The 13,696-nt window shown below is 45.2% G+C and overlaps 1 protein-coding gene across 3 annotated transcripts in view; it reads left to right on the forward strand.

Moving 5' to 3' along the window:
* The first annotated feature begins 5,253 nt into the window (after window positions 1–5,253).
* CPAMD8 (C3 and PZP like alpha-2-macroglobulin domain containing 8) overlaps window positions 5,254–13,696 on the forward strand; it is a 59,256-nt gene continuing 50,813 nt past the window's right edge. For 2 of the 3 annotated variants that reach the window (XM_066205530.1, XM_066205529.1), the window contains exons 1-11: window positions 5,303–5,449; window positions 7,628–7,779; window positions 8,984–9,006; window positions 9,928–10,093; window positions 10,215–10,267; window positions 10,744–10,761; window positions 11,658–11,712; window positions 11,850–11,963; window positions 12,301–12,385; window positions 12,646–12,754; window positions 13,423–13,650. In XM_066205530.1, coding sequence (XP_066061627.1) covers window positions 5,361–5,449; window positions 7,628–7,779; window positions 8,984–9,006; window positions 9,928–10,093; window positions 10,215–10,267; window positions 10,744–10,761; window positions 11,658–11,712; window positions 11,850–11,963; window positions 12,301–12,385; window positions 12,646–12,754; window positions 13,423–13,650 — 1,092 coding nt within the window. In that variant the 5' untranslated portion in view covers window positions 5,303–5,360. Of the gene's footprint in view, window positions 5,450–7,627; window positions 7,780–8,983; window positions 9,007–9,927; window positions 10,094–10,214; window positions 10,268–10,743; window positions 10,762–11,657; window positions 11,713–11,849; window positions 11,964–12,300; window positions 12,386–12,645; window positions 12,755–13,422; window positions 13,651–13,696 lie in introns of all 3 variants that reach the window. The other variant, XM_066205531.1, reaches the window with a different exon arrangement.

The raw sequence follows: 13,696 nt of genomic DNA on the forward strand, positions 1-13,696 counted from the left end.
GGTATAACAAGTGTTATCTAAAGCAGCTCGGCCTCTCCAGGAAAAGGTTTTTAAGCTAGTTTGAACAGAGACTACTTCTTGATTTTCATGAATGTTCTTTCAAAGTGGTCCTGTTTTGGCTCTTTGCAGAAGTGTTTTAGGCTCCTCCACCTTGAAATAGCCACAGAATTGGCTGCTGTCATTTAACACTGTACAAACAACAACAACAAAGAACTGCAGAATCACTGGAGCAGGAGCTAAACAGATGTGACACCACTTATTTTGTATTTTCCACTTATTTTCTGACAATGTCACATGCTCTAAATCGGTTGGAATCCTAAACAAATTAAGGGCTCTTTTTATTCAGATTATGTGTCTTTTTTTTTGTCCTGTGGAACTAATAATGTTCTCCCTGCTGTAACTTGTATCAACGTAGATTTAGTTTAGTTTTGTTTTGTCTGAACTTGTGCTGCACTTATTACCTATTTATTCATCTTTTAGGCCAGAAGTTCTTCTTGACCAATTGTTAACATTCCTGTGTGTTAAGGTGCTTTTTTGGGGGAAGGGATTTTTTCTTTCTTCCTCCAAAAACTGAAAGCAATTGTGAAATGAGCCAGGTGGGTGAGAGCCTGGGAGGAAGGGGGAGCCCAGAAATTGAAGTATTTGTCCCTTGCAAAACTCTTGGTTGTTTAAAAAGAGATTGGCAAAGCTTTTAGGCTGGGTTTGCCCTGCAGCTTGCCCTGCCTGGGTACTGGTGTGTCTGGGGGAGCTGTGACCACATTCTCCTCAGTGCCAGACCCTGACCACCAGCTCGGGAGGGCTGAGTCAAGGCATTTTTTTGCTGTAATTCCTGTGCTGCCTGCAATGGGGGCTCCGGGGTCAAGGTAAGGCAGGATCCCTCCTGCCCGGGGTGCTCTGGGGTGGAGCTGCATCTCTGGAAATCACCGAGGTTCGTTTGTCCCCTCCCCACACCCCAAACCCCCAACTCTTTGTTCACACGAGCTGCAAAGGGAGCTGAGCCTGTGCTCATCAACAGCCAGCAAAGCAGCTCATGACCCCAGCAGATGTTTCTGCATTTTAGGCTAATGAGAACTTATTGGATTACTGCAGTCTTCCCTGCCTCGGAGTAAATACCACTTTGTTGGAGATCCGGAAATTCATACTGAATATGATAAACAAACTGCTGGCTGGGCTGGGATTGCCAGGACATGAAAAGAGTTCCAGAGCGGCAGAAGATCTAACAGCTCTGAAATGCACCACTGAGCCACACCAATTAAGAGCATTTCCAGTGATTATGTGAGCATTCCTGTTCAACTCACAGAAATTATTTTAGGTTGTTTCTTCCGCAGCATTTGTGTGTGGTCTGTACAGCAAGCACGAGGTTTGCAGAGTGGGCTCGAATGCCTCTGATCAGTTTCTTTAAAAATGTTTCTGTCATATTGTATATCCAAAAACTGAGTTTCCTGCTAATTCAAGATCTTAAATTTTCTGTGTTATGGTTGCCCCTTCAGATATAAGTGATTTTTTTAATTTATATAGACAGTGTATGTTTGGAGATGGCCTGTAAGATATAAAAACTTCATTCCTTTGTTTAATATCTCTTGCATACAGGAGGTGGCTCTACTGTCCAGTCAGACTGTGCACAAATTGTATTTCACCAGTCATGTAGGAGCTGAGAAGAGAATTGGGAAATTATTTCTGACTAAATGTCTGAACGACAGCTCCTTCTGATAAGAACAGCACTCTTCCTTCTAAATCATTCAAAATCCTTCATTTGAATGCTTTCCTAGTACTATTTCAGTCACTTTGTCAGGAATTAAAATGTTATATTACTGTGAAAGATCACTCCCGTGTTCTATAGATGAATAATAACCATTTTTGACAGAACTATTTAATAATTATGTTCTCAATGTCATTATCCTGTTATATGCTACTTAGATTACACTCTTAGTTGAAAAGTGCTCTTTAATTATCCTTTCCTTATAATTTCTTCTAGAGATGTTTGTATTCCTGGGGGACAGGATCAGTCTGATTTCTCCCACTCTGTCTGGACTGATGTAGTCTCTGTTAAAACATTTTCCTCAGTGCTGGTGAGGTGCAGGAGGGTGACAAAGCCTGGGACACTTACTTTGCAGTTATCAGTTTCTGCTTTTGCTATCTCTGGCTGTCACAGAAACACGAAGGGAGAACAAAACCCAGGGGTAAAGAATAGGTGTGGCTTTTTTACCATGAATATAATGCTGTAAAAATTAACTAAGGCCTTGTTCTTGTCTGGTGGTGTGTAATGACTGAGATTAATGTTTTTCCGTTGGGAAAAGGGGAGAAATGATTCTGGAAATTGATGACTTTTTTATTTTTCACCCACTTTCTGCTGAAATCTAGCGTGTACAGGACTTAAAACTCAATGATTAATAGCATTGGGTTTAGTACGGTATATTTTATGTGCACAATTTACACGTATTTAAACAGTGAGAATTACCTTCTATATCTTTGGATCTGATCATCTGCGTGACAAGTTAGTGACCCCACTCATCCTGAGGCACTTAGCAAGGGCTAATTATTGATGACATGGTCCTACCATTTGTTTCCTTTGAGTTGTCTTACTGATTTCAATCTGGCAGTTGAGGTGGGGGAAAAAACAAAAGGATTCCCAGCTGAGAGTGGCAATACTTGAGAATTATTATTTTTTTGCTTGACAAATCCCTGTCTGATGATTTTCACATTGCACAGGTTTTTTATGAGGTATTTGGGACATGGGGGAAAATTCCTTCCCCGGCAGAATGATGATGATGTGAAGTGGTCAGGATGTGAATTAGATCTGGTTCAGAACCAATACAGATGTATTCACACCTTGTTCTCTAAACCCCTGTCCCTCCCTCACCTTTCTGCCACCAGCATGGCCAACACCAATCCCCCACATGCTCTCAAGTGCCTGAGATTCCTAAGACTTTATGAGGAGCAGAATTACGTTTTCTGTAAACGAAATAAAAATCCGAACTATGCACAGTGCAAGCGGGTGGGTGAATATGGCCCATAGATCTGACTGATGAATAGTTTTTATACATGAGCAGTTCTTACAGAACTTCCTTTTAACTCCTAACCATTACCAGATGTGGGTTGCAGGCGGCTGCTGGAATTCCAACACCTGTTGCATCACACTGAATGGGATTCATTTTGGCAAGCACAGAAAATTCCATTTCAGTAAGTAAATAGTTTGAAATTATATCTAAAGCCTCCCCCCCCCTTTTTTTTTCAGACCAAGTTGGTTCCAGCCTTATTTACAGGATTGCACATACCTTCATAATTAGAAGATGGTTTGCAGTCTTCAGAGGCTGTAATTGCCTGAGATTTCTTGTAGTCAGTAAATATCAAATGGAAAATCTTCAGTTTAGGAGAAATTTCTCATTTAAAAGAGTGAGCTATTCAAAAGAGCTGTACTCCAAATAAGGGTGATCTCTATCTGTGCTTTTTGAGATGTACAAATACACATTTACTCTGAAGATGATGGAGCTCCATTTTAGAACTGCACTTTGCTGCATTCATCAATCCATTGCTGAATTCTGCTGGTTGTTCGAAGTCCTTACCCAGAGCTTTTTCAGAGCTCTTTCCTGTGGTTGACAGGATGGGTGTTTAGTGACATTTTGTGGGTTTTTTGGTACATTCCCCGAAGATCTCATGTATGAATCTGTGATGAACCATTTGTGGTTTGCTCTAGAAGCCGTGGATTGAGTGCAGAGGTAATAAATGAATTCATATTTTTGAAAGCATGATGCTGTTTCAGCCCAAGTACACCTGAACTCTGCCATTCCATGGGAACAGCAAGGGTGCTTCGTTTTCATTTTGCCTCCTTTAATCTTTAATCAAAGGATCCCAACATCCTCTGAAGTGTTACCCTGAGGAGAGGCTGGGTCAGTACGGGCTGCTCTGCAGACAGGGGAACACTGAAGCAGGCAGGGTTCTGTGTTTGTAGCTGAGAATAGGAAGAAACTGGAAAACAATTTGGAGTAACCAGTTTTTTTCTCTGCCTGTTTCAGTTTGTCTCAAAAAAAAACCCTAACGAGCAAACAAACAAACCCTAAAGCGTTCCACTTTCTAATAAGTTCCTTCTCATAGTTCCTACCTCATAATTTCCTTGGGAAGTGACCCCTGTCCTTCTAGAGTCTCATCTTGTCTAGTTTGTCAAAAAGTGTTTGTTCTTTTTCTAGGTTTGTTCTGCCTCTCCAGAAAAATGAGACAGTGCCAGTTTAGGATAGATTTAAGGAGGAAAATGTAGCCACATCTCACAGTGTTACCCACTATTAAAGATAATGGTAATCTGAATTTATCAAATTCAAAGTTAGTGACTTTATTTTTAAGAGAAGACATCAAAATGAGCGGCAGTTTCACACAAGATAAAAATCTAAGCACTATTTGTGTGTGTAAGCCAGGTGAATTGGGGGAAAATATGCTTGAAACTACCTACACTGAGGGTTTTCATTTATTGCTGGGGCAGGAATTCCCCTCTGAAGCACATCTGGGATCCCTGTGTGCCTTGGTTTTCTCCATCAGGGATCAGAGGAGTCGTTCCTTGATATCTCTATGCAGTGGGTGATGGCATTTGTTCTGTCACCTCGGCTCCTGCTGTCGCCTTGGGTTCGCTTTGCCCGGTTTGTGTGAGCTCTACTCTCGGGCTGCAGCTCTTCCTCGGGCTGGTGCAGTGAGAGCTCCCTCTCCTGTCCCAAGCCCCTGGAGCCGCGGGACAGAGGGATGGAGAGGGACAGATTAGGGCCTAGGGAGCGAGGAGGATGGAGGAGCATCAGTGCTGGCACCGGATTTTGGGTTGGAAAGCGGCTCCCGAGCAGCGCTCCTGAAAGCAGCTCCCTGAGCGCACAGTTACCGGGACTGGACCGCGCCGGGAGCGCCGGTCCCGTTCCATGGGACCTTGGCTTTCGCAACTTTCCCATCCGTGGGGCTCAGGAGGAAGGCGAGGAGCTCAAGAAGCGCTCCCGGGGCTGTTGGGGCTCGGCAGCCCTGGGCAAGGCGAGCGGAGCCGGGCGGGCGGCGCTGCGGGGCGGGCGGAGGTGAGGAGCGGCCGGGGACCGGCGGCGCCGGGCTCAGCGCACCTGGGGCCGGGCGGGGCGCGGCCCCCTCCCCTCGTCCCTCCCCGGTGCGCGCTGTCAGGAGCGGGCGGGGAGCCGCAGACAAAGAGCCGGGGCCGGAGCCGAGCGGGCACCGGGGCCAGGAGGGGGCGGCCCGGGGGCGGGGACGCGGCGGGGGCGGCGGCCAGAGGCACCGGGGAGCCGAGCCCGGGCGCGGGGCGGCGGAGCCTCGGGCTGCGCTCGCCGGGAACAAAAGGCTCCTGCTGCCCGCGCACAGCGCCGTGGCCCGGGCTCCCCGGCACCATGGCCGGCTGCGAGCCCCGCCGCGCCCGGGCGCTGCTGCTGCTGCTCGCCCTCTGCAGCCTGAGCGCTGCCCAGCCCCGCCAGCGCCAGTAAGTACCGGCGACCCCGCGGCAGCATCCCTGGGCAGGGCGGCGGGGGGAGAAGCGGTTCTGCTCGGCCACAGCTCCGGGGGGCTTTCACTGGCCGCGGAACAAAGCCCGCGGAGCGCCCGCAGGGGTCGCGGACGGAGCGCGGCGCTCCCGGCTTGTCCCCGGCGGTGCCCGAGCGCGGAGCGCGGGGAAAGGGGGACGAGAGGAGAGAGCTCCCGTGCCCTACCTGCTCCAGCTGCTCCGCACAGCCGCCCGGAGCTTTTATCTGCCGGCAATTATTTAAGGAATCCGGCTGCCGCCGTGCTGGGGGTGGTTGAAGGTGGCGTTGGGCGCTCTTGAGCAGCGTGTGAAGATTTTTTTAATTTTTTTTTTTAAGTGGGGAGGATCAGCCGGGGAGAAAGTGCGGGGAAAGTTCTCTGAGTTTTAGAAATTGAATCTGCAGCTTTTTTTCCCGTATGTTGAGGTTAATTTTGGTTAAGGTTTGCTTTGTTCTTTATCCCTGGCTTATTTTAGCCCGTCAGCATCGTGAATAGCTGCATTAACTGAGTGCCGTGGAGAACTTATTCTCACTTGCTTACTAGAAAATATTTCACGTCCTGCCAAGCTTTGGTGTAACCTGACAGAGCTGTTGGTTAAATGTGCCTAAAGGATCTGTCCAGTCCCTGTCAAGTTAACTCTTTGATTGCCAAGTCAAATATTTAATTTTCAAGTGCCACTTACTAAGTGATTTGAATAGTTGTATCAAGGGACTGATACTTCAGAAGGAGTTTTAGCAATTCAGAACAATGTGAGTACATGTGCTTCACATATGGCACTGCAGTGCTGGGCTTATGACAGTTTAAATCTGATCATTTCAACCTGAGTGCAGCTGGTACTCCTTCTCCCTCTGCAGCTAAATCAGCTATCTCTCTTACCCAGGATTTGCAGGCTCAGTAGTAACTTTTTATTGTTATTTATTACCATTCTGATGAATTTTCAAACCTGGCAGCCATAAGGTTTTGAATCTGCAAGTACCCCGTGCAATTTAACTCGAATGCCACAGAGTTCTGAACTTCCTTTGGGGGTAATGGGATCTCCATGGCAATGAGGCCTGCTGAGAGAGAAACATGGGCTTGGAATTTGATAAAAGATTACTTGGGGGCTGTAAAACACCATCATCCTCATCCCAAAGTGATAATTAATCATGAGCTAAAGCAACCCGGCTCATGGGACTGCAGAAAGGCATGGGCTGAGAAATTTGGCTTGAAAAAGCATCTGAGGAATTGCCTCGTGTTAAAAAAAATCCTTTTGGGTAGGGAAAAAACCCCAGAAAGGTGTGTCATGAAGAGAATATAAATGTGTTGCTTCCAGCCCAGTGCATCAAAGAGCTCGGAGCCTGCAATGCTTTTAGCTGACAAGTTCATGGCACGGTGCCATTCACAGAGGAGTGGTGCAGATTCCATTCAGAAACTCTCGCATTGCAGCATCTATGGGAGGTCGTTTTGGGTGGCTTTAAAGCTCTCTCTGTGCCTCCTAAAATAATGCCTTTTGTAAACTTGCAGGATCTAATTGTTTGAACAAGAATGTGGTTGTAGAGCTGGGGATTCGAGCCCACTTTTGTAGCTGCAGTTTCTGGGCTGCTTCTGTATAAACTGCGAGTTCAGGTGTGTTACACGCGTTGAGTCTGACATTTAGAAAGCTCCAAAAATCAGCTCTAAGTCCCTTAACTTCTAGTGAAGCTGAGCTATGAAAATGGAGCCATATGATTGAGTCAAAAATATCTAAATTGTTTCAAAGAAAGCATTGGCAACAAAGCTCTATAAAAGGTTCAGGTACCTCCTTATTCCTTCATGAACTTCGGCTCTTTTATGATTCGCTGGTTGTACATTTAGTTTTTTACATATAATAGATAAATGAATGTATTTTTTATTATGGATACAATAAACATTGATGTATTACTGGTTTTATTTAAGTCTTAAGGATTTTTAAGCCATTTGTGGCCACTTAGGCTCTGTTTGTTCGTTTATATTTACTAGATACAGGCTTAGACTGCTGGTGACAACAAATGTGACCCTACAGGGGCAAATACACCACAGAGTATTTGTTCTTTCCCTTTTGCTACACAAAAAGGGTCTCACAAATGAAGGTAACGCTCTTTTGGCTGTGTCTTGACTGACCACTTCCAACTGTGCTTCTCAGGGGTTATCTGATTGCAGCACCTTCTGTTTTCCGCTCTGGGGTGGAGGAAGCCATAAGTGTGACCATCTTCAACTCTGTCAAGGAGACCACAGTGCAGATCCAGCTGGTGGTCAAAGGAGAGACGGTGTCACGGAGCCACGGAACAGTCCTGGGTGAGCTCCTGGAGTTCTGGACTTGAGAACTCATTTAGGAGTTGAGGTGCTGTGGAAGCACGCTGATATCTCCTGAAGAATTGCTTTAGGTGATCATGGAATCAAACAGATTGATTTTCTGCTGCTGCACCTTCTCAGCTGATTGTGCCAATGTGCTTTTGTTGTGTGTGATCTCGAACACGTAAGGCTGATAACTTTGGAACACCAAGACATACAGACACCCAATATAACTGAGACTCTGGAGTTTTATAGTGGTTGTACTTCTTTTTGATGCCTGAATATTTACCAGTGGGGGGCTATATAAGGAATAAGTTTATTTTAAAGAAAAATATAAAATCTACATGATTTTCTTCTCTCCAACGTGAGTGCTGGGAACACAATCTCCCCATCTTCCGTACTGGGTGTTGCTGAGAGAGGTGGTAATGTTTGTGTAGTTGGATAAGTCTTTAGAATCCAAGCCAGATTCCTCTGTCCTGTGAGTAAAATCAATCTGATTTGATAATATCCAACTTAACACTGAGTGAATTTGCACTGGTGAAAGTGAAGTCCGGTAGCCCTGTCGTACCACTGTCAGTAGTGGTGGAAGCTGTAGTGTAGTCAAGGCAATCAGGCTCTTTAACCCTCCTGTTTTAACCCTTCTGTATGTTAAAACCGGGAGTTTTATGAAAGCCATCCATTTCTCATCCCTGGTTGTATCCTCCCCTTGATGTCTTTGAAAGTGGCTGACAATTGCAAAGCAATTCAAAGGGAGTGATGCTGACACGTGTGGACAGCAAATGCTCAAGAGAACTCCTACGTATGGCTGTATCCAGCAACCCAAACAGATCCCATGAGCGTTGGGTTTGAGAATTGTTTAAGCCCCTAAAGAGGCCAGGTCCTTTTTTACAGCAAAACACTTCTGCCCTGCGCGGGAACGCCAGCCTTGGGGGTGCTCTCCAAGCACGGAGCACTTTGCAGTTTACATTGGGCAAAAGTTGTAAATAAATGTGGATCAGGTTTATTTTGGAGAACTCTACTGGGTCTGATTTACCCTGCAGACTGTGTGACACAGTGCAGGAAAATGACTTCAGGTGAAATCATAGCAAAGGGATACTGCAGGGAGCAGCTCTCTGGTGTGGGATCTTCCTTCACTCAACTGCAAATATCTAAAATCTTAGTGCCTTACCTTGAGAATAACTCTTGCTTTCTCTCTCTCATATTTTAGATAAAGGAACAATTAAGCTGAAGGTGAGTGTCAAGTATTTTAAGATGTTTTGAGTGAATATATAAGGGAGTTTCCCTCAGCCACATCAAGCATTGCTCTCTGGCACAAATGTCACATTCTGGGACACACACTGAGAGGAACACAGCCTTCACCAGAGGAAAAGTGGAGAGTGAAAACAATAAAGCTCAACCCATCACAGCTCACCTGCCAGGCCCTTACACCACTACAGAAAATCAGTGGCTTGTGGCTCCACATAAATTTCTGTGTTGGGATTATTTTATAAGAATGGCAGTACAGAATTCTCTGTGGGGGTTATGACTTCAAATGTTGGCAAAATGGTGCTGGACTAGAAGAACAAGCCCTTTAAAGTGTTGGATTTCTTAACTTTGGACTTAATTGGGGCTTGTCATCTTTGGGACATTGAAGGGGGGTGGTGGAACAAAATATTCAATTGTGATCTGCCTCTCAAATGATATCAGATTTTTTACTTTGTCACTTTTAATCTGAAGTAATTTTAAAATATTTATTTCTCTGAGCTACTTGTTGAACATGTGCATGCATGCAGTTTTTGTTTTGAGGGCTTTTTTGTGTTGGTTGTTGGGGTTTTTCCCCTCTGTTTGCGGAGCTGTGGGTTTGGATTTCCCCACGTAACACACCTTCTGTACTGGAAGCTGCATATGTAAATCATAGAGCAACCATGATTTTGCTTGAGTGATAAAAGGGCAGAATAGAATTTCTTGCCATGTTTTCAGCATGAATTTACCTCCTTTGAAGTTTATGTATTGTAGAAAATCTAGTATGTCCTTAATTTTCTTTTCACTACTAATACAGATTTCCATCAGAACGCAGCAGGGGGCTCTTCTTGCTCACTTCAGTGTCAATTACATTCCCCAAAAGCTCAAAGGCTTTTCTGTGTGTTCCTCACCTCCTGGTGTGTTTTTTAGGTGCCTTCAGGGCTTCGTGGACAAGCACACCTGAAGGTTTGGGGCAACAGGCACCTGGCAGAGGAAGGCTACATTTTCCACAACTACACCACGGTCACCATCGACAGCAAGGGCTCCTCAGTGTTCATCCAGACTGACAAACCTGTCTACAAACCCAAGCAGAAAGGTAAAGTCATCTTGGACAGTTTGCCAGATGCTAGGGCTGCTTTCCAGGGTAGTTTTAGGATGAGCTCTTCTGTTCAGTGTCAGCTCTGGTGACTGATAAATTCCCTCTTTTCCTTTTTCAGTGTTGATAAACCTCTTTATGGTGACTTCTGACCTGAGGCCAGTCAACGACAGGGTAAAGAAAACTGTTTTCTTTCACGCTGTGCAATATGATGGAATACTTGGTAGCCTGCATTCTATTCAAATGTGCACCTATGCAGAAACAGAACTGGATTTTTAACCTACTTAGGCATAGCTTGTGATAGCTTGTTTTATTTGTAATTTAGGTTTTTTCACTTGGTCATATTCTATTGGAGGAGAATACAAAGTTTTGGAGTGCTGGCAAATAGGAAGGAAGCTCTGCCAGAGCAGAGACAAGAATTTTTCAGGGACTTGCACCTTATTTAGGTAGTGCACAGATAAGTAAATTATCACTTTTCCAGTTAGATGTCTGAATTAAATGTGTGTTTCTCAGGCTACTTCTTAGCAAAGAAGAGATGTTCAAACTCTGTCACTTTAGGTTTCACACCTTGCTTATGTTGACTCAGCATTTCATCACAAAAAGCAGAAAAGTTGTTTCATAAAGCCTTTTATTTTTCTTTTTTCTTTCAGATTGAAGCTTATGTGGTGGTGAGTATCTGTGTGCCCACCTAGCATATGTCCTGTAGCGGTACAAAGTTTGTGTAGCCTTTGAAGGAACAGATTTGTGCTTTTCCTGTCTATTATGGCCATTCCCCCCACCCAGCCTATGCAATTCTCTATCCCTGTGTCTTTATCTGATCTCTGTGCCTTGGGTTTTTTGCTATCTCTACTTCAGTTTCAGAAATCCCTTCCCATTTTTCAGCCTGAGAAGAATTGGTTTGATTCACTGGGATTTATAACTGTGACAGCTCCACTCCCTCTCCCTCCTTTTCAACACCCACCACTCCCATCCTTCATGTGGCTGACAGAGCAGGGCCACCCTCATCTCTGCACCCAAACAGAGATAGTGGGCAGTAGAAATTCATGGAAAGGGTTCTTCTGTCTTCTTCCTTATGAGGTGAATGAGAGGTTTCTTCTGTGTTTAGTCTTATTTTTTCTTCATTTTTTTTAACCAGTTGTTTACCTGTCAGAAAGCGAAAGGATTCGCTCTTGTTGAAGATTTAATGCTGACAAAACCAGCAGGATTCATTTCATCTTAGTTTGTCAGCTAAAATTTGTCTTACTGCTTGTTCAAACTCCTTCAGGAATAAAGTGTCTTCAGAGATCAGCTCATCCCATGCAGGACTGGTGTCTTAAGACAGGGGAAAGTTCTGCTGCTTGACAGCATTTACTTGTGTGCATTGCTCACAGGAGCAGAGCTCTTAAATAATTCCAGAAAGCAAACACCCCTAGCGAGGTATTTTTGGGACATTTTTGACAGGTGTTGGTTACATTTGAGCCCTTTGTGAGGTGTGTATGTTACAAAAGGAAGTTCTTTGCTGCGGAGTGAGTTAAATGTATGAGTGATGCTCATTTTCATTTCTCCTCCCTCAACCACCCTGCAGGATCCTCGGGGGTCTCGAATGATAGAATGGAATAACTTGAAGCCATTTTGCTGTGGTGAGTTCCAGATTATCTCTTTTTTCCTTTGTGTATTGTGATTTGCCTTTGCTCCTGCTTCCACTGAGTTGAGTTCAGTAAGGCTTGGCAAGGGCTGGAGGGTGACAGAGTTCACAGAGTGCTCTTTCCTTTTGCAGGCATTGTCAATATGACTTTTCCCCTGTCTGATCAGCCAGTGTTTGGGGAATGGCTCATCTTTGCTGAGATGCAGGGGCAGACTTACAACAAATCCTTTGAGGTGCAGAAATACGGTGAGTTGACCCTAACCCAGGGTGCATTTGGAAGAACAGGACACTGTGAAATGCTTTCACTTGGGATGAAACACCTGAAATAGTGCATTTAAAATGCCATGAGGAAAAATCCTTTAGAGCCATGTGTTTCAGGGGTGCAGACACTGCTAACTGGGAGCTTTGCTAAGGGCACCTTGTCAAGGCAGTTTTGGTTTGCTGCTGTTGGTGATTGACCCTCTATTGGTTGTTACCCTGATAAATCAGAGCCGGGGCCCTGTCAGAGCTGTGGGGACTTCTGCTATAACCTGGCCAATGACATCTGCTTGAAAAGATTCTGCTCTGTTTCTTTTCACTGTAGTGTTGCCAAAGTTTGAGTTGCTGATCGACCCCCCTCGTTACATTCGTGACCTTTCACTGTGTGAACAAGGAACTGTCCATGCCAGGTAGGAACATGTCCCCAACCAGGTTCCATTGCTGTGGATTGAAGTGCAGTCACTGGAGCTTGGATCCCACCTGCTGCAGACATTTCAGATGATTTCTGATCATCATCAGAAGCTTTCTGATATAAGACCCTTCAAAAACATGGTAAAAATAACAATCTGGAAAACTTCTGGTACTGTTTTCTAGATGTGCAGGTAATTGTCTTTATATAAGCAGAACAGAAATCAGCTGGAAGTTATCAATCATCTTCTTTGCATTTCAGATACACGTTTGGAAAACCAGTGACAGGGAAGTTAATTGTCAATATGACTATAAATGGTGTTGGGTACTACAGACATGAAGTGGGACACCCTGTCCTCAAAACCACCCAGGTGAGGGAGACCATGGACTCACCTGTGATAAAATGCCAGATCTGTCTTTAATATTTATCCCATATCTCTGTTTTGTTGCTGATGGGAGATCAGAAAATGAAGGAGTTAATATTGTAACTGGGGCCAGCATAATAAAAATATTGCTTATTTTTGCATGGTATGTTTATGATTTTAGATATTAGGAAGAGGCACTTTTCCCAGAGGCTGCTGGGGCACTGCCCAGGCTCCCCAGGGAATGGTCCCAGCCCCGAGGCTGCCAGAGCTCCAGGAGCGTTTGGACAACGCTCTCAGGGATGCTCAGGGTGGGATTGTTGCGGTGTCTGTGCAGGGACAGGGGCTGGACTGATGATCCTGTGGGTCCTTTCCCACTCAGGATATTCTGGGATGAGAATCTGTTGGCATAATCTGTTTTAAGAGCATATGGGGCTGAGGAGAGCAGGAGACTGAGGTGACAGAGTTAGTCCAGACTATGGGTAAGGGAGGAAAATGAAACTCCCTTCCTTCCTTCCTTCCTTGCTTCACCCACTTGCCAGTTAATTCCCTCCAGTCCTCATCCTTCCAAAATGCTGCTGCGAACTCCCATCAGGTGCCTGTGCTTTAGATTTGGCTTCTAGGCCCTGTCTGGGTGTGAAATGCCTGTTCCCTTTGTGTCCCCCCACACATCCCAGATTGATGGCTCAGCTGTGTTTGATGTGTGTGTCAAAGACATGATGCCAGCAGATGTCCCTGAGCACTTCCGAGGCACTGTCAGCATCTGGGCCACAGTGATCAGCTCTGATGGCAGCAAGCAGGTGACCTTTGATGACTCCACACCTGTCCAGAAGCAGCTGATCGATATCAAGTACTCCAAGGACACCAGGAAACAGTTCAAACCTGGGCTGCCTTACAAAGGCAAGGTGAGATTAAAAGTAGAGCCATGTGGCTGATTTCAAGTTGTACTGA

Source organism: Chamaea fasciata, unplaced genomic scaffold (genome assembly GCF_029207755.1).
Source record: "Chamaea fasciata isolate MVZ Bird 193981 ecotype frontalis unplaced genomic scaffold, bChaFas1.0.hap1 SCAF_28, whole genome shotgun sequence".
NCBI lineage: Eukaryota > Metazoa > Chordata > Aves > Passeriformes > Sylviidae > Chamaea > Chamaea fasciata.